This window comes from Lontra canadensis, unplaced genomic scaffold, assembly GCF_010015895.1.
Source record: "Lontra canadensis isolate GAN:19392208 unplaced genomic scaffold, GSC_riverotter_1.0 scaffold39, whole genome shotgun sequence".
Taxonomy (NCBI): Eukaryota; Metazoa; Chordata; class Mammalia; order Carnivora; family Mustelidae; genus Lontra; species Lontra canadensis.
Genome location: NW_022631033.1, coordinates 904,857 through 925,907, shown reverse-complemented (window position 1 = coordinate 925,907; position 21,051 = coordinate 904,857). Strand labels below are relative to the sequence as shown.

Below are 21,051 nucleotides of genomic sequence, written 5' to 3'. Positions count from 1 at the left end.
ACTCCTCGACACCCAAGTGCAGGTGGGCGGGCCACACCATGGGAGTAGGGCATGATGTGGGCAGACAGGCCCCGGACAGATCCTTAGACAGAGCGCTGGACAGAGGATAGACGGACGGAAGTTGGATCCGGATCTTTGCCCTCAGTCACAAGATCCCCCCCAGAACCCCAGCCATGTCAGCGCTCCAGGGATGAGCTCCTCAGAGGAACTGAGGCCGCAGGACCCGGCTCCCTAAATGCGCCTGGGCACACTCCATAAACGCACTCAGGGCACACCCTGCAGCCACAGCTCGGAGGCTTGGGCGCAGACTCCCCCAGCCTCGGGCAGCTCTCCGCCACAGACCCTGTGTGTCTCTGCGGGGCTCCTGAAACAAACCGAGCACTGTCACCATGCTGGCCTCGCTGGGCACCTGGAGTCCCTTCTGCTCCCGTGGAACGCAGTCCAGGGATCAGCACCACCCATGGCCAGCACCGTGAGGACCAGGAGGTGGACAGAGATCCAGGCTCCCGAGCTCCCACAGTGAGAGCCTACATGGAAAGCTGCACATATTCCCATCCAGGAGTGAGTCCGGGTGCCCTGGCAGACTCACAGCCCCGCATGTTGGCACCACACAGCAACGCCCCAGGAAGTTTGGGTGGGGAGGTATCATGAAAATAGGTGGGCTCAGACACCAGGTTCAGTCATGAAACAGCTGGTGGAGACGCATCCAAACTACGTCCGGCCTCATGCCACAGAACTGTGTGTCTCCCCATGAAACTGCCACGGAACCACAAACCTCCATCAGCAAATATACACACTTGCCCCACAGAGAAGTGCCCGCTCCCGGGGTGAGTGGGACTGGAACTGCACTTCATCTCACCTTCCCAAAGGGGTGACATTTTTCTGCTCAGCACAGAGAGGCCAGCTAGGCAAGAAGCCGGCCCTCAGGGTGAGGAATAAGACACATGGAAGAAAAAAACCTGTTTTGGCCTTAAAACTATTGATCCATAACCTTTCATTCTGGCACTAATTAAATAGCACAACTCAGTTTCTAATAAAGTCAGTTTATGAAATAAAACCCTTTCCAGCAGATGAAGATTTGTTTCTGTCCCCAGCCAGTGGACTGGGAAGGAAGTGTCCCTCTCTGGGCTGCAGAGACACGGGCTAAGCATCAAGGATGTCCTCCTGGCTTCTCCTCAGCCCCCTCGCCTTCCCACAGCCGTCCCTGCCATCCCCACTGTGAGCCACAGCACAAGGCAACCCACCTGCATACCTCAGAAGCTTTTATAAATAATTTCAGTATCTGGGTAAAGGAAACTTAACTGAAATGTTGGTCTTTGACAGAAGTGACATTTCACCCTAAACCTAGTCTGCTCAAATGTCATTCACCTGACCTACTGAAAACCATTCAGCATGCCACAGGGGTGGATGTCCCACTTAACTGGGCATCTGTTTGGCACCAAAGCCATCTACAGCACTTGCCCATCTGATCGTGAAACTCCAGAGGCTGAGGGGGCGGCCCCTCACTGGCACCCCTGGCCTGTACTGCCTGTCTGGCACTGTGTTTGGTAAGGAATACCTGTGTCAGGAAGGACTCATTAAGAGTCACTGAGGTGTCACATACAGACGTAGAGTGAACACACGTATTTGCATCCCAGCAAAGTATTGAGCAGCTGTGCAAAAACATGGAAGAGTCACCTGTACCTTTGGATCTACTTGTTCATCTGCAAAATGGGGTGATGATCCCTATTGCACAAGGAAATCAAAGGACTTGCCAAATCGACTGGAAAGAGCCTTTTAAACTAGAGTCACAGTAGAAATACAAGGTATGATGCCCACTGTCAGTAGAGGGCTCAAATTCCATGCTGGGAGACACAGATGTATGCAGAGCTCTGGGAACCACACACCCACTGGGTGTGAAACTACTACCACTCGTGCACTAGCCTCAGCTGCCCTAGGGATGGGGAACCAGGTCCTCTTGAGATAGAGCTGTGGCAAAGAGCGCAGACTCGTTCACTGATTTTCCTGACATGCCCATCAGGAAATTGAAAGCTTTTTAAAACCTAGGACTGACCAAACACAATCACCCCTGCTCTTTCAACAACTATGCTCCCTCTGCATTCTGAACTCCACCTGCAAATGGCCCCAGTGGGTGTCCATGTTTCAACAGCCATGATCACCGAGAAGTTCAATAATGTGTAATTAAGCCTCCAAAACCTTATGTAAGAGTGCATTGAGACTCTACATCCAAACAGACATTATAAAAAATATTTGCTCAACGTATATAGAATTTTTTAAGCTAAATACCCTGTTACAAACATTCAACTTCAACCCAAGAGTTTATTTAGCCTATACACAACTGAACAGTGTGTCTACCCAGGGAGAATGCACGCGGACCATACCCTGCCGACAAACACCTCGTGCCATACACATGGAAGCACAGGCAGGAGCCAGTGGCCGAGGTGCAGCTGAACCAGCTCTCCCCAGCTTTAAGGGCAGGGGGCCAAGAATGCCTCCTGGACCCACACTTGGCAACAAGTGGTGAGGGCACTCAGAGCACAGAAACTGGGCTTCCTGCCTCAGCTCCCACTGCTGGACACCGACCAGGGTCTCGTGGGCAGACACCCAGTGATGATCAGAGTCAGTAACCCTTATGCCTTCAGTGAATACCACAGTGCATGTCTACAAACACACACAAGTCAGCTCCACAAAACGTGTGGGAAAACCTAACAATTTTCCGCCCTGATTTTTATATACACATTATTTCACAGTTTTCATTCTGTCAAGTAGGGGTATATCATCTCTCAAAAATCAAAGGCTGCCACATGCTCCACCTGCTTGCGGTATCCTGGCTCAGTCGTTAACGTCAAGCTTTGCACAGGACACACCACTGCTCGATGGCAAAAATCAATTCATTCTTGAAATTTCTTGTTCTTAGCTGTCGAATAGGCTGTCTCCCAGGGGACACGGGATAAATGCTGCACGACAGTGGAGCTCAGGATCAGAACCCCAGCCTATTGTGTATCCCAGATACAGGAGGATCTGCGAAGCTTACAACATCCCCAAATGACATGGCAATAAAGCAACTCCAGTGATGATCCAAACAAGGAAGCTTGACTGGCAAAGAACAAAGCATCTCCCAACCCCCTCACTGCTCAAGAAGCATATAACCGTAGTCTGCATCTCTTTCATGGGAGGCTGCCACCATGTGTTAACCTGATCTTGGTTATTCAGAAACTGCACACTAATGTTGTGAGACACAAGAGAGATGATAAGCCACTCACACCGTGAGTCACGTACAGCAAGAAAACAACATCCCAACTTCCACCACCTTTACAGTAGAAACTGCCTATAAAAGCCCAAAGACAGGCTAACTTTAGTGCTGAAAATAGCCATTCATAATATAATGATTGTTTGTGAAGGAGTCCCTGTCTAAGAAGGTTCTAAACCAACAGGAATGAGCCCCATTTTGGTCCAAAATGGACTATTGCATCTGGATGGTGTTCTTGGGTTCCACCAAAGACCAGCCAGGGGGAGTTCAGATGCAGGGAGCCAGTTTCCATGAAGGGACACAGATTGTGTGAAACACCTGACATCACCCCACATGCTGGTCAGACACAGCTCCCCCAAAATGGAGTTGAGTGAGGGAGGGGTCCTCAGACCCCTCAGCAGCCATTCTGAGCAAGGCTGGTATGGGATTTGAGTCCAAGACAGCCACTAACATGCCAACCTTCCACCTGCATGGTCCACCACGTCAGCCACTCTTCCCCGCAAATGGCGCTCGTCACGTGCACAGGCTCAAGAGCAGGGCTCTCCAGAGAGAGGGCAAACTGAAGGCAGACAAAGGGTCAAACAGTCTCCGAAACAAGAAAAGGGAACAGTGGTTAGAAGCAAAGCCTGACGTAAATGACTTTAAAATGCAGGAAAGCCTCCATGCGCATTTGTGATCTTGCAAGTGTTTCTTCTTCACGACATAAACACGCGCTGCCTCCCCAACTCTCTGTGTCCCTGAGAAGAACATGAAAAATAAGGCAATTTGCAGCGCTGGTCACGAGAAATCACTCCAGCTCTGTGTATCAACCAAAACTATCATGAATAATCAAGATACCAAGAGAAGACGATGTTCGTCATATCTAACCCAGAGGAGGACCACTTCCAATGCACCATCAGATGTCACTCATCATAGTTTGTCACAGATCTGCTAAGTACATTGACTCCATAACAGCAAAAACACCTACAAGTATGTGCATCTTCTCCTAGGTCCTCAGCTTGACAAACAGAGTTAGCCGAGTATATACAGCATTCCAAAAATAACTAAAGAGCAAAAGGAACATGACAGCCATGGCTCATCTCAAAGCTGTTCTATTCTTGAACTGTGGTAAAACACACATCCCTTAAAATTTACCATCTTAACCATTTTTCAGCATACAGTTCAGTGACACCACACTCAGGTCATATAAGCATCTCTGCCATCCACCTCTAGAACCACTTTCTTTTTCCTAAAGTGATACTCCTGACCCACTCCAATGTTGATCATCATCAAAAATATGAAAATACTTCTATATAGTCACTAAAGAAAAAAAAAAGTTCATTCATGTTCATAAGGAACTTTTATGTTTATTAAAATGCAAAAGCAATAACCATTACATCTGAGTCTGAAGAAATTTCTAAACATTTCCTAAATAATTCAGCAGTTTCAGACATACTGGGTCACATTACACAGTAAAAACCAGAATGCACACATCATTCAATTCTGAATGAACTGACACTTGGAGTTCTCATTTCAGCCAACTCTACTTTCCTCTCATTTGATATGATTCCTTCCCCAAACCGTGCCTAATGTCATAGCTTTGGGTCTTCTACAACCACTTCTATAATATAAAAATCTTCTAAAATAAATTGCCTAGCAAATGTCCTCAATATTCAAGTCTTACTGGGAGAATGCTTTCTTGCTTTTAAAGGTTGATTACTTGGATTCCTACAGAAAGCAAATAAAACATCTGAATTTGGCAGTATTTCACAAATTAACTTGAAACTTCTTATATAACAGAGTGGTTAAAAATACAGAAAGCTCATTTCAACACTTAAATTCCAGTCAGAGTCCCAGAGAATGGCATTTAACTTTCAATTATTTTTATCATTAATTTCGTGCTTCTTAGATTCAGAAACTTGCCTGGAAGATATAAACTAATCATTCCTTCTTTAAATTGCGTTGTAATCACTATTGTTGATGGACATAGTTTACAGAAATCTTTGTTTCTTTGTATGTGACCTATTCATATATTTTTGTTACTAAGCAAGACTTCCAGAATATAGAAAGAGACTCAAAAAATACCTAATCCTGTTCTCAATAAACTTCCCTGTAAGTGTGCTCAAAGTCACAGATAATGTATGTCTGAACAGGTGATGTAACAGTGGCCACTACTATTGTTGATAAAATAATAGGGTTGGTGATATAACCTGTCCATGATCATAAGTAAAAAAAATAAATATCCTACTTTTCCCAAAAATACTCGGTGTTTCACACTGGAATGCATAATACAGAACAATAAATTACTGACCATTTTAGAATGAGATTTCAATAATCATGCTAGCTAGTTAATATGCTGTTTATATTAAAAGCAGAGTACATCCCAACACGTTATACTCTTCTGACTCCCACAGAGTCCATTATGGTTCATTTTATTAAAGCTGGAAACATAAGGAAATGTCAGCACAACCCTGTTTTATACCCAACACAAGTATCCTGGGATTCAGACAGACATATCTGAGAGGACACAGCTGATCCCAGGAAGGAGTAATTCTCAGAACTAGCCCTCAGCAGAAAAGACAGACCCTCCCATCTTTTCCTCAGGACCTGCTATTTCTTTGATGAAAGTGCCCCAAACTAGAAAACCCACAGGGGAGAGTAACTAAGATGAAGACCCATAAAACAACAAGCTCCACGTGATCTTTATGTTTGTTTGTTTGTTTGTGAACTTTAACACAACAAACTTCCAAAGCTTTCTTTTCAGGAACCATCCCTCCCCCATCACGCTTCCTTAAAAGTAACGCAAACGACCTCGCCTACAACCTCCAGCCACCTGCATCTGTGAGCAGTCACATGGCATACACCCTCCCATTGCGAGACACCCATCCTTCTGTGTTTTCATTGAGACCCTCAGGACTTTAAGCACAGACCATCTGCCCGGCTCCCAACCAGACTGCTGGCAAAGTCTTGACGGTGAACGGACCGCCAAGGCGTTCCATGCTAGCCAGTAATGGTGCTCTTCCCCAATGAGGAAGCACGGCCAGCAAAATCAACAACTTTGAAACTCACATATTCAACTTCGAAAGATAACCAGTTTCCCTTAAAAATCCAGGACAACTATCACCTAAATCTATTTGCTCCATCAAAAACAGATCTTTGAGCTCAGGCTATAACTCACTGCAAAACTGAACACTCCAGTGTTGTGCTTCTTCGGTCAATAGACAATCTTGCCCTAGAGCAGCAACTATGAAAACAAGACACCTACATTATACAGTCATATTCCTCAAATTTTCCGTGTCATACAACCTATGCTCTCAAAGCAAAAGAACAAAATCTATTTACCTGTATTTCTGTCTGGTAAGATACAGCAATGCTTCTGCAAAATGCCGGGCAACACCTGTTTCAAAACACATAAATAAAACACATTTGGTTATTGTTCAGGTAGAGAAAGGTATCTTGTTCATGCGGTGAGTGTTTTACTAATAAGGTCGTTCAGTGCTGCAGACTCCTCACGCGCAGAACGCTCTAATAAATTAAACAATACAGAAAAATTTTGATGACATACATTTTTCATCAGAAAGGTTAATCAGGTAGGTGTGCTCATTGTAAATGCTGTTCCAGAACGGTAATGCAGTTCTATTTAATGCATGCCCCTAATGGGTCCTGGGAGTATTTTGAAAGCTGCTCTCAAGGGGCTCCTACAATAAGGCAAATGGGCCCGCCAATTTGTGTGATGGCTTTTAAAATATTAGATGCAATTAGAGCCTGAAAGTGGAGGACTGCTGGGGCAGTACAGTGTACCGGGCCTGCCTCGTAGGATCTAAGCAGAGATGCTTTCATCCAGGGTGAGTCACAAAGAAGAATGGGGAAGAGAAGTCTGTGTTTTCAGTCAAAGTTTGGTAGTAAATGATGAAGGAAATATCTTACTTGATAAGGGAAGGTGGAAGTAACAGGATATGGCTTTCCCTAGAAAATTCAGCACTCTGAGCACAGACGAAAAGCACCTGCAGTGAAGAGATCTCTGTGGGGACGTACGGCGGTGCGTTCCAAACTCAACCAGAGCAAAGGCTGAGCTTCCGTCCTGAATTCTCCACAGGTGCAGCTGCAGCCATTCCTCCCGAACTCCCAGCCCAGAAGCAGGCATTACTTATCCTGGAGCAAGGACTTAGTGGAGAGGGAGGGAGAGGGGAGGATGGTGCACAGGGACCCCACCCAGCCCCTGCCCTCAACCGCCTTGGGCCCAGGACTCACACAGCTACTTCTGACAGATGGGACAGCAGTCACAAAGCCTCCCTCTGTGACCCTCCCCCATGCCTCTGCCATCCCTCGGCACTGGGGAAAGAATAATTCTTGCCCAAGTATCATCAATTGCAGACAAGACAGCATGACCAATTTTCAACTCTAAACAAATCTAAGAGATAGAAGACAAAGCAATAATCAAATAAGAACCCACTAAATCCAAAATGTGGAATTAAAAGTTCAAAAAGACATCTCCCACTCTTGTAAGGCTAACAGTTTAGTTGGGACAATGAGGGATTGATGAAAATACCAAAACACACAACACAAAGTCAATGTCATCACCTAACTCCACCACCTGCACCAGGGTTCTCCACTCACCAGGTCTGAAATTGGCATCATTCTGGAACTATTCTCTCCCTCACTAGCCCCTAGCCTTCAAGGTCAGATAAGGAAATAATGCACACACGCACACACATGTACACATGTACACATGCTCTGGGTTAATCTTCAGTCCTTCTCATTCCAGGGCCAATACACTTGTTCACGGACTTTTCCAGCAATTTCCAAAAAGCCTTACAGATTAATACCAGGCCTAAGAAACAATCTCCCTCAAAAAAAAAAAAAAAAGAGGAATGGTCTTGTGCATCGGAGACGTGCTGCAAACAGCGTGATCTGCATGGAGGATGGGAGCATGAGTCTCCACAGTGATGTTCAACCAGATCCTGCAGGTGCACAGCCCTCCTGCACTCCCAGCCCCTGTGAGCACCCAGAGGGGGCATGCTGGCTGGTCCACTGCAAAGCCCCTGGACTGGTCTCTCAACCCGCAGTCTCCTCCCCAGTGACATATCAAACATGCCACTTCTGGCTTATTTTTCTAAGGAATTACTAGCAACTGCTACATCACAGAAATGTTCACAATGGAGGTACAGGTGCATCCCTAATGTCGATCTTAGCTCCAAACTACCCAGCTGACTCCATTCCACAAGGGCCCTTCAAGAAGCAGAAATGGAATCTAGATCCATTAGCCACCACATGATCCGGCCAGTACCTTGGTGCTGGTGGCGTTTTCATCCAGATGAGCTGAATTCAAGGTGACATGATGAGGGCCTCACAGAAGGTCAGGCACGGGAACCAGAGGGGCGCATGAAGTGAGGTCAGGTGACACAGCAGGGAGGAAGGGAAGGGAGTCAGGAGTGGAGCTTGGCACCTGGGTTGGCCCTACACAGCAGAGGTACTGTCTTCCCCCAGCTAACCCCCATCACATGTGGCAGCTCTAGACTAAACCCCTTCCCTGGTCCGGGTGTCTGGGCAGTGCACAGAATCACTGGGAGGGACCCAAGTGGTAAAGTGAGGTTCCTTTCAGATTCAGTGATTCACACCTAGGGCAGGGGCACATGCACCATCAGTGCCTTCTGCAGAACTAGGAAACCCCCAGGGCCTGGACGTGCTACAACAATTGCACCCCCTGCAGCGGTGGGGGCCCTTCCAGGGGTGTCCATGTCACGTGGCCAAGTTGTGTTATAGAAGAGCTTGAGAGCCATGGATTTAGGCAAACAAACCCCAGCTTATGGGACAAGTGATTCTAAAATACTATAGTGGTGCCCACGCCCAGCTCCCCTTGGTTAATCCTCAATGGCCTTCTGTGCCCGACCCTCTGATCCCTCCACTCCAGCTGTCACATTCTCCCACTCCCACCGAGATGCTGCACCACCTGCCGCCAACCTGCCACCAACCGACACAGCCACTTCCTCAGTACAAGGTTCCACCGAGGCAGCCCTCCCACCCATCACCACCGTGGATTCTGCAAGCAAGCTGCGTGGCTCTTCTGGGACCTCAAGCAGGAGAATATTAGGGCCCATAGAAATTACAAACAGTCATGGGTAGAATTCACCTGCAACCTTCCTGAGGGCAGCCAATTTGTGTTCAAAAATGGCAGACACACGTAATCTTGACAAGTCCCTCCTAGCTGTAGCCATAGGTGAGACACTGGTGTTCAATCTTAGGAAAATGCCTCGTGCACACCTCTGCCTCCTCCAACATGGGTTGAGGGGGCAGGAAGGTGGGACTCCCATGTGCATCCCTTGATCTCAAGGGTCCCTTCCTGCCTATTCTAGGAGAGCACACGGCCACTGAGGTAACTGGAGGACATCGGGCAAGGCACGCCACAGGCAGCTGGGGTCAAATAGCCTATGTCCAACCGACGCCCAGAGTCTTCCGTGAGCACCTGCCCAAATGCCCAGGAGCATGACACCAACACCACATGCTTTAGGAGACCACAGCTGCTAATTACATCCTCCGTGTCCTCTGTCCAGAGTCTTCCAACTGAAAATCTATCCCTAAAACATCAATTTCAAGGTTTCACTGCACCCCATATCCTCAGTCCTCTCTGGGGGTGCCTTCTTTGATGCATGAGGTCAAAAGTGCTGGAGCAAATCCTGCTCGTCCAACACTGCACTCCCTGGCCCCCAGGTTCAGTAAGGGTGAGTCAGTGAAGACAATCAGAATTTGAAATGTCGGCCGTCAGGTGCACGGTCCACACCTGAAGTACTTGTGAGACTGTGGCCGCCATATTGGATAGCACAGACAGCAAACATCAGCATCATTTTTCAGATGAAGAAAACAAGGTTTGGAGGTGAAGTCCTATGTCAACTACACCCAAATTTAGAAATAAAGAATTGTTTAAGTGCTGTTATTTTGTCCTCACCACTCCGCAGTTTCTCTGGGCACATGCCCCTTGTTCCTGCGTGGTCATTCTGGCTGGTGTCACGAGAAGCCAGGCGTGGACTCAGCAAGCCATGTTTGCCTGGAGGTCCTCAGAGCCTTGCTTCCCTGTGGTTCCTACAGCAAGTTCATGTTGTGCCCTTTCCATCTCAGGAATATACCACACAACACAACGTGCCCCCCCAAGCATGTGAGCCTGCGACAGATGTGTTCTGCGGCGTGTCGAGAGCACAGGTTTACACAGAGTCACTCCAACAACTCTTACTGGATAATTTTAACACTTTGCAAAGAGCCACAGGCTTGTTCCCACAAGAAGCTGTGTCTTGTGACTCTCATGAATGAGACAGACAGCCCTTCCATTTCACAGGGCGAGGACTGAGGATTCCCCCGGGTCTAACAGGCCTCTCCCTCACACACCCCCGGCACTCTCCCGGGCCATGTGAGAGGCAGTTTGGAGATGATACATTGGCCGCAGGGCGCAGAGCCAGACTGAGGCTGGGACCAGAGCTCCCACCAGCTGGCCCCCACCTGGCTGCCACCCCAGGGTCCGGCACACCACTCGTGGGCTCAGCTGCATGCAGCACAAGGAGATGGCACTGCCAGCCATGAGCGGTCTGTCTGCAGCGGCCGCCTGGAGCAGCTGGCCCGGGGAGACGAGCGTTCGACACACAGTGCGCCTGTCGGCACACGGCTCCCACGAGACCACATCCAGGGTGGCCGTGAGGGAGCAGCAAGTCCGCACGTGTTCCCACACATGGACGAGGAAGAGCTCACACGCTGGCAATGTCCCTCCCTCACGATGCAGGCTGTCCACACACACACAGGCACGGGGTCTGTGACCGAGCACAAGGTCCCCGGAGCCCCAGACACCAGCATCAGGACTGTGCTCTGGGGCAAGCCACGTACCCCCAGCATCCTCATCTGTGGCATGTCCAGGACATGGGGGCCCAAGGGGGCTTTCTGCAGCACAAACCAGCAAACCAGTGCAATATCCCTCAGTCAAGGGGCACACACTCTGCATCAGTGCTATGCAGGGCGCTGGGAAAGCACAGAGTGCCCAGACAGCCGGCTGGTCGCTGCTCAAGGGCTCAAGAGCCCAGTGGACATGCAGCACCGGGGCTGACGGTCCCGTGCCAAGCGCCTGGCACATGCCGAGCGTCCATGTCACGTGAAGTGTTCACACTGCAACACAGAGAAGGAACATGAACCCTCTGGGAGGTGATGGGTGCGTCTGTGACCATGATTACAGGGATGGAGTATGTATCCAAACACACTCCTCACACTGTCTGGGTCAAACAGTGCTGGGTCTCGTGTGTCACCTGGGAAAGACTTCCACGCCAAATGTTCAAAAAAGTTTTCTTGTGCCTTTAAACACACAGGCACACGGACACACACAGACACACACACAGAAATACACAGTACATTTCTACAAAACCCCCGTGACACTGGCGCTCGCTGGCCAGGAAGAAGCGTCCTTGACGAACCACCACACACAGGGATGCTGCGTGTCTACACAGCAACACACTCAACTCGTCCATCCTTCCACACACGGTCCATCGTGATCCTAAGTTGGCAGAGTGGCTATGGGACAAATCACACAGAAGAGCAGAATGTGTGAGCGCCCATGAAACAGACTTCAACCTCCCTTTGACGGGTAAGGAGCGGAAAGAGGGCCTTCTTAGCAGAGCCAGAAATCAAGGATCTGACTGTCCCCTGACAAAGCTCTTGGCAAGGACACGCGTGGTTCGGGGCTCGGAAGCACAGCGTGTATCCAGAGCAGGCGTGGGGCAGACGAGCACAGGCCCCCTCCCCACACCCAGGGACACGAGCCAGAGGGGACCAGAGAACAAGGGGCTGGGTGGCGTCCTGGGGCTGGAAACAGGGAGGCTGGTTGCAAACCTTGCACACTCAACCGAGCTGCCTCAGAGCCCAGCTCCAGCTTCTCTCGGGAGAACAGCGGGCGGTCAGCTCCCCCAGCCCTCACATCCCTGAGCAGGACACCGGGATATTCTCCTCCGGAGACTAAAACAGGCAGAGAGAACATACCTCCGGCTGATGTTGGCCTTCCAGTTAAAACTGGCTTGCCACTAGATCTGTGGAAAATTCCACCAGCCAATAAGCCCCACTTACTCACCAAAAACAAACTCTGCATGAGTGTTTAATGTCTCACACTTAATGAAGACTCACAGCTGAGCATTATCATGCATTTAAAGAGACCCCCACTTTGAGAACGACAGACAAAATCAGAGGAAACAGAAACAGTACCAGAAACAAGAGGACTTTTTTTTTTAGATTTTATTTTTATTTATTTGAGAGCAAGAGACACCTCAGACGGGGGATGGAGCAGAGGGAGAAGCAGGCTCCCCGCTGAACAGAGAGCCCAGCATGGGGCTCGATCCCAGGACCCCGATCATGACCCAAGCTGAAGGTAGAGGTTTCACGGAGCCACCCAGTGCACCCCAAGACCCATCTGAACTCAGTCTTAACCTCATTATTCAAAACGTGTCCAGGAAACCTGGATAAAGGCCAAAACTGGGCTAGGAGTAAGAAGCAAACTCTGGTCCAATCCAGAGTCACTTTCTGACAAAACATTCATGAAGGGTGGTAAAATGAGGAGTTAGGTCAAAGGCTTCTATTTAAGCAACAGGAATGAAGACGGCAGGTGTTAGTGAAGGAACAGAGGCCAGAGCAGGGGAAGAGGACAGAAGAACAGACGCTCATGGATATGGTTGACGTCGTGGCCAAGGACAGAAGAACAGACGCTCATGGATATGGTTGACGTCGTGGCCAAGGAGCAGCAGCAGCTCAGGGAGGCTGACGCAGGGCTCTTCCCAGCAAGTGTGCAGAAGCAACCAGGCGCCTACACAGAAAATAATGAACCTTGACACACAGCTTACAGCCTCACAAAAATTAACTTGAAATAAATCAGATTAAATGTAAAAGGCAACATTCCAGATCCCCTAGCAGACAACAGGGAAGAAAACCCTAGATGCCCTTTGTCATGGGGATGGCGTTTTAGGCACAACAGCAAAGGCTCTGTCACGGAAGAAAGAGTTGGTAAGTGGCACTTCACGAAAATTAAACACTTCTGCTGTGTGAGACACATGTTCCAGAGAAGACAACAAGCCACACACAGGAGGAAATGTTTGCAAAAGACTCATCTCTTAAAGCACTATTATCCTCCAAATATGCAAAGAACACTTAAAACCCAGCAGGAAAACACACAAGTCAATCCAAACATGAGCCAAAGAACCCGACACACATCTCACCAAACATCTCACCAAAGGAGTTACACAAAAGCCTAAGTGAGACACCCCCACCCCATGCACCTGCGGAAATGGCTAGCATGCAGAACACTGACCGCAGCACGTGCTGGTGAGGAAGTGGTGCCCAGGGCTCCCCCTCACTACTGGTGGGAGGTAGACTGGTGCTGCCACCCATAGAAGAGGGGTTGACTGCTTCCTACAAAACTGACCACACCCTTCATGTACAATTCAGAAATCCTGCTCCTTGCTATTTCCCAAAGTGGCTGAAAACCTATACCCACACAAAACCTGCATGTGGATTTTACAGCAGGTTTATCATAACCCCAAAACCTGGAAGCAAGCAAGCAAGTTGTCCCTCAGCAGGTAAATGGATAAAATGGTCCTTCCAAACAATATAATATTATTCAACACAAAAAAAGAACTGAGCCACCCAACCATGAAGACATGGAGAAACCTTCAATGTGCATCACCCAGTGGAGGAAGCCAGTCTGAGGGCTACTTACTCTGTGATTCCAACTGTGTGACCTTCTCAAAAGGCAGAACTACAGACACAGTAAACAGATGAGTGGCTTCCAGGGGATGAGGATGGAAAGGGAGACTTGGGGATGGGGGGGAATGGAGAAGGAGGGCTGGGGATGGAGAGGGAGGGCTGGGGATGGAGAGGAGGGCTAGGGATGGAGAGAGAGGGCTGGGGATGGAGAGGAGGGCTGGGGATGGAGAGGGAGGGCTGGGGATGGAGAGGGAGGGCTAGGGATGGAGAGGGAGGGCTGGGGATAGAGAGGGAGGGCTGGGGATGGAGAGGGAGGGCTGAGGATGGAGAGGAGGGTTGGGGATGGAGAGGAGGGCTGGGGATGGAGAGGAGGGTTGGGGATGGAGAGGAGGGCTGGGGATGGAGAGGGAGGGCTGGGGATAGAGAGGGAAAGTTGGGGATGAAGAGGGAGGGCTGGGGATGGAGAGGGAGGGTTGGGGATGGAGAGGAGGGCTGGGGATGGAGAGGAGGGTTGGGGATGGAGAGGAGGGTTGGGGATGGAGAGGGAGAGCTGGGGATGGAGAGGAGGGTTGGGGATGGAGAGGAGGGTTGGGGATGGAGAGGGAGGGCTGAGGATGGAGAGGAGGGTTGGGGATGGAGAGGGAGGGCTGAGGGTGGGGGGTGGGAGAGGGGCAGGTGGAGCACAGAGGGTTTAGGGCAGTGAGACTAGTCTGTGTGACCCTGTCATGGCAGGTAGGAGTCCCCACACATTCGTGCAAATCCCCAGAGTGTGTGACACCAACAGTGACCCTGACGTGCACTGAGGATCTGGGTGATGAGGACGTGTCCATGGGTGCTCATCAGTGGTGACAATGCCCCGACCAGAGGGGATGGTGGTAGTTGGGGGAGAGGAGGTGGTGGGATGGGGGGGCAGACATCATTTGTCCCCAGAGATCTGTGTCTTTTGCACAATTTGCTATTAATGTGAAACTGCTCTGGGGGAAAAAAAAAAAAAGATCTCCAAAAAGAATTTTTCCTTCACATGAAACATAAGCATTTCTGGGAGGACAGGAATGGTTTCAGCATACAGTGAACAGAGGTCCTGCTGTGGATGACCTTACCTACCGGCTCATGGCTCTGACTTGGTGCCCACCCCCAGGGCCTCCCCTGGATCCTTCCTCCTTGGCCCTGACAGACCTTGCTGGGCCCTGTAAGCAGGAAGTCTATGACCTCCACAGACTTGGGATGACTTCTGCCCAAATCTCCAGCGTGGTTGATGTGCTCCCTTAGGCGGAGAAGCTGTCTGTGAATTGCTCTGCAAAACACACAGGAATTCCCAGACACGTACCACCTGAAACACTGATGGTTCCACATCCTGTTATGGAGCAGAAAGAGAGATGTCGACACAAACATTAAAAATCAACTCACCAGACAGAATTAATAGCTCCCCTTCATGGCTATGGCAGTAAAACAACAACAGTACCACACCAAAGTCCCTCTCAAACCACAAAAGCATCATTTCCACACTCACAGACACACAGCTCAGGACATATGTGCAGAGCGAGGTCAATGGTCCCCTCATCCTAGGCACGTGGCCAGGGGTACATAAACACCCAGGGGGACAGGAAACCCTTGCAGCTCCACCATGCCTTCGGTCCTGGGAGCTCTTCCCGACACAGACCCCTGCAGGAAGTTGGCACAGAGACGCTGTGCATCATGGCTGCGATGCGAATAAGCGAATGGATCCACGAACCCTGTTGCACCACCAAGCATAGTCACATGATCTGAACACCAGAATGAAACGCCATTGTCAGTGTGGTGGTGCAACCATCTTACGGAGTCCAAACAAGGTTCTGCCTGTGATTTTAGGGGAGAAAGGGAAAACCCCAAAGTCGCTTCACTGCAGAGAACTCTGGCTGAAATCGCATGGAGGTGCAGGTGCCACACAACCAAACTACCGACGGTCAAGTTCCCCAGGCTGTCCTCAACAATACTGTGTCTGGTGTTAAAGCAGTCACACCTGATGCCCTGCCAGAGGCCATGACCCAAAGCAAAACCTCACACCCAACTCCTGTACTGTTGGAAAGCACTAGGAGCTGGTGAGGTTCCCAGACCACATGCTCCAGAAGCCTGGGTGCCACTCAGTCCTCAAACCAAGGAGAAACTTTCAAAGCAGAGAACCATATATTGTGTGAGCTGTAGAGTATTTCCACCCATGATAACCCCCTTCTAAGTGCATGATGGACAACACTTCCCAGCCTGAAAAGAACTGTTCTTTGCAACAAGGGCACAGGACCCAGGCAGCCACCTCTGCACGCTCACATGGCACATCTCTGGGTGCCGTCCATGTGTGAAAACACAAGTAATCAGCAGACTTACAGAATGGCACTGTGATCAGAAACACCATCTTTCCTCCCCAATGTCCTCAAACACTTTCTCCAGGGTAATCACAGCTGCCACAGATGGCTCACGTGGCCCAGCTGTGTGGTCCCTCTGGGTGGAAACAACAGCCCTGTGTGAATGTTAACTGTCCAGCTGTAAGCCTAGCTGTCCAGGTGTGTTTTTGACTAGCCTCAGGGTGTCCAGATAGAACCCTGGTTTCTGCCTGTGTCTGAGGTGTTTCCAGGAGAGACAAGCACTGGACCCCACTCCTAGCCCCATGGTGCATGGTCCTGTCCCATCCCCTGAGTGCCTCAGGACAACAGAAGCTGGAGGAAGGAGGGACCTGGCCCCCTTTTCCTGCTTCACTGCAGCAGCTGGGACACCTTAGCACGTCCACTGCCCTCGGACTGAAGACGGACCCGCAGTTTCCTGGTCTTTGGATGCCCCTGGGCCTGCAGATGCAGACTGTTGGCTTCTCGGCCTACAAAAGTGCATGAGCTGCTTCTCACACTAGATCTCGTCTCAGACAGAGACAGAGGGAGGCTGACAGCTGTGACATATGGACACACAGATGAATTCTGCTCTGGAGAACCCTGACTAATGCCACAGACTTCTCCAGTTCACTGCTGACAAGCTCACACCCCACTATGTCTGGATGCCTGGAGAGGAGGTCCTCAGCCGCACTGCCTGACCCGTTGAGTGGACCCACCTGGTGAGCAGCCTACGCCGACACCTGATTCCACAGGCCCGGCTTGCGGTGCCCTGTGAGGGAAGGCGGCCCAGGCAGACCAGCCAGGGACTCCCATGCAAACAGTTCATCCCAGGCTCGCCCAGGGAGGGACAGGGCTATGAGGAGGCAGAGGTCGCTGTCCACAGCAGGCGTGCTGCTCATGCACTTGCGTGGCTTCTGGATTATTCCCAACTTTTTGCTGGACGACACTGAGAATTGCAGGAGCTATTCTGACTCCTGAGTCCTGCTCACTGTGGGAAATCCCGGAAGGACGGGGTGCAGGAGAGATGGCCCTTCCGTGGGACAGTCAGCAGGGCAGCTGTGTTGGGGGTGGAAGCGCAGAAACAAGGCATCCGCATAAGGTCCTAAAGCCAGGGAAGCCAACCGTGACATGCCCTGAAAAGGATGATGAGAGGAGGGGCTGCAGGGCCAGCCCTGCCCTGGGAGCAGGGCTTCCACGCTGCCCGGTTGCTCTCTGCTCAAGAAGTGCCTCCTCACACGGCCCCTGTATCTGTCCTGGTTCTGGGAGCCAGAATAGCAAGAGCCCTTGTGCCCAGCCCTCCCACCGAAGGTTGGCTCGGCAGAAACCATGCTGATCTGGAAAGGTAGCCCCAGGCTCATGAGGTGCTGACAGGGTCTTTAGGATGTAGAAAATGAAGCCACCCACAGCAGCCTGCCCTCGAAGTCTCATGGAGTCAAACAGCCCATTTCTGAAAGTCCTTGGGCTGCACAGGGGGGGAGGCCTTGTGCCAGGAAGCTCCAAGACACACACGTGCTTTGTACAAAATCATCACACCCCTCAAAAGTGAGAACAACTAAGAAAAGTTGCAGATATTTCCATTCTTGTAAGAGAAGCCATTTAACTTAATTTTACAGAACATTTATCTGAGCTTAAAAATAGCAGAAACTGGCACATAATGAGTTTGGACCAGCTGTTTCACTACATTGGCCCTCATATTTGTTTTTCTAAATTTCAGGAACTATTGATTGACGAAGCTAGGAACTTAGGAACTAATTAAGAGCTCACACTGTACCAAGAGCTCTGAAAAGGCATAACAATTTAAATGATGTGAAGAAATATCATTTCTAACTTTTTTTAAATGAGTCACTGAAATGACTGGTCGTCTGGCTCCACCACTGACAGGCTGTCCTACAGATGGCAGGCCATGAGTGTCCCAAAGAATTCAATCCACACAGGGACGTAGGCCACTGACACTTCAGAAAACCTGAGGGCTTCAAAGAGCTCCGTCATTCTCGTGGAACTAGGGGTAACTGTCTCCTCTGAAAGTTCAAGAATATCCAACATCTGATTTATAAAGTACCTACCGGACCCAATACCCCTCTCGTCACACCCCCCCGCCTTGCCAGGACCCCACAGAACCGCAGGGATTGGGGTCACTGGCAAGCCTTCCTCACTCGATCTGCCAGTGTGGGACCCCATTGCCTTGACTTCTGGCTCCTTCCCAGTCTTCGCTGTGAATCCCTGCCTCTCCCTGTCTCTTTTTCTGCATGCGGAGGACACAACCACCAGCTCCTCTCCGTCACCCCTGGGCCCTGGTCCTAAACCCTGAGCCCTCAGAGAGACACACACAATTGCCTACTTGATCTCACTCGCATGTCTCATGGGACCTCAAAATTAATTTGTCCCCCAAAAAGTCTCTCCTCCAACTGAACTCCCTGCACACATGGGGCCAGTACACAGTCCCTGGCACAGGGCCCTGCCTCCCCCTGCAGTCCTCAGTCCTCTATGGGAAGCCTGCTCCCACCGTGGCAGACCTGGCCAGGGCCTCACCACCCACCCCACTGCTGTGCTGTCCCAGGCTACCAGAACCCTCATTAGCCCAGCCCCCGCCTGACCAGCCTGCCTGCTCCCACTCTCGTGGCCTCATAACTGGTCCTCAGAGGCACACCAAGGTGATCCTCTAAGCCAGTCTTTATGTCAGTCTCGGCCCAGAACACTCTGACAACTCCTCAGAGCACTTGGTCCCTAAACACCCCCAAGCCCCAGAGTTCTGTGACAGGAGCCAATGACCTTAGGCCCATTCAAGAGTTCAAGCCACACCAGCTCTTCCATCAGCCAAGCACACCCCAGGGACTTTGCACGTGCTGCCCTCTGCTGGCAAGCTCTCCTCCAGGGTGTCCTCACTGGCCACTGGCCTCAGAGTCCGGCTGAAGTCTCCTCATCAGTGAGCCCTCCCCCACTTCTCAACAATGCTATGGCTCTGCATCCAGTCCTCCGCTCCTCCAATATACTCCCTCACTGCTCACACAGCCTGGGGCCCCCACCTGCATCTGTCTGTTCTCCATCTGCAGAGAGGGAGCAGAAGCTCTGGGGAGCCAGGACTGTCTGTGGTGGTCACAGTGTGACCCCTGGGCACACAGCTGTGGCTGACACATGGCAGGCCAGAAAAAGTGTCTGCTGTGAACAGTAGACTAATGCATACGGGGCGACTGTCCAGCTTCCTTGGATCCCGCGACCCTTTAACACAAGAGGTCATGTGTGGACCTGCAACAACCCCCTCCTGCACAGCAGGGAAGGGGGGAGTTGCTGCGTCTCAAGTGTGGTGTCCAGAGAGCATAGGGACCCTTTCCCGCTGCCCCCCAAGCAGGGCCCTGTGGGACCATCTCCTGGGTGAACTCTGAAGGAAGTTCATGTACCACAAAGGGCTCGGGGGCAGCAGGAGTAAGCTTGCAGGCAGAACGACACACAGTTAGGACAGCGCTGACCCACACCATGGGCTTCCGGACCACCCTCACTACAGTCCTGGGATGTGAGCCCACAGGGCCCCCCACTTTAAAGGTGCCCTGAGGGGAGGAGTCAAGATGGTGGCGGAGTAGCAGGCTGAGATGACATCAGGTCGCAGGAGATCAGCTAGACAGTTATCAAACCATTCTGAACACTTACAAACCCAACAGGAGATCGAAGAGAAGAGCAGTGATTCTAGGAACAGAAAATCGACCACTTTCTGAAAGGTAGGACGCATGGAGAAAAGAATCTGAAGTGACAGGAAGATAGACCACAGGGCGGAGGGGCCGGCTCCCGGCAAGCAGTGGAGCAACGGAGCACAAAATCAGAACTTTTAAAAGTCCGCTCCACTGAGGGACGTCGCTCCAGAGACTAAGCCGGGGTGAAGCCCACGCGGGGACAGCATGGTCTCAGGTCCCACGGGGTCACAGAAGGATCAGGGGTGTCTGAATGTGGCAGAGCTCACAGTATGGGAGTGGGGAAGCCACAGCAGAGACAAAGCGGAGGAGTGCGCTCTCAGCTCAGGGTTACCTTAAACTGTGATCCATGGCACAGGCCACTGCTCTGTGAGCGGGGAGCCCACAAGTGACAGATGGGGGGACACCTCCCGGGAAGAGCTCAGGGAGCTGCGTGGTTCGGAGACTCCAAACAGGGCCATGCACCAGAGACAGAGATGCTCAATCACAGGCCGGGTGAGCTCGGAGGGCGGCGGAGACCAGGGAGACGTGGGGGGTGGGGGGGGACTGATGGCTCATCTCCAAGGGCGCAGTGAGGAGTGAGAACCCGAGCTCTCGGCTCCTCCAGCCGGAGACTGAGCGGCCACCATCTTCATTCCTGTCCTCCAGAGCAGTACAGAAAGCGCTCAGGGAACAAAAGCCCCCAAGAGCGAACTTGAGCGGATTACTCAGCTGGGCCCCTGGCAAGAGCAACACAATTCTGCCTCAGGCAAAGACACCTGAGAATCACTGAAACAGGCCCCTCCTGCAAGAGATCAGCAAGAACAGCCAGCCAAGAACAAGCTCACTGATCAAGGAGAACAGAGGAATTCCAGAGGAGGAGAAGGCAAAGCATGGAATTTATGGCTTTCTCCCCACAATACTTTAGTCTTGCAAAGTTAATTAATTTTTTAAATTTGTTTTCCTTATTCTAATTTTTTTTTGGTCTTCTCAATTAATGCAGAAAAATCATTTGACAAAATCCAGCATCCATTCCTGAATAAAAAGCTTCAAAGTATAGGGATAGAGGGAACATTCCTGAACTTCATCAAAT

The 21,051-nt window shown here is 50.7% G+C and overlaps 1 protein-coding gene across 1 annotated transcript in view; it reads right to left on the bottom strand.

Annotated features, from left to right (window-relative positions):
• The window catches only part of DLGAP2 (DLG associated protein 2), a 707,896-nt gene that overhangs the window by 596,153 nt on the left and 90,692 nt on the right, over nt 1-21,051 (bottom strand). The window contains exon 4 of the mRNA XM_032869809.1: nt 6,572-6,626. Coding sequence (XP_032725700.1) covers nt 6,572-6,626 — 55 coding nt within the window. The remainder of the gene's footprint in view (nt 1-6,571; nt 6,627-21,051) is intronic.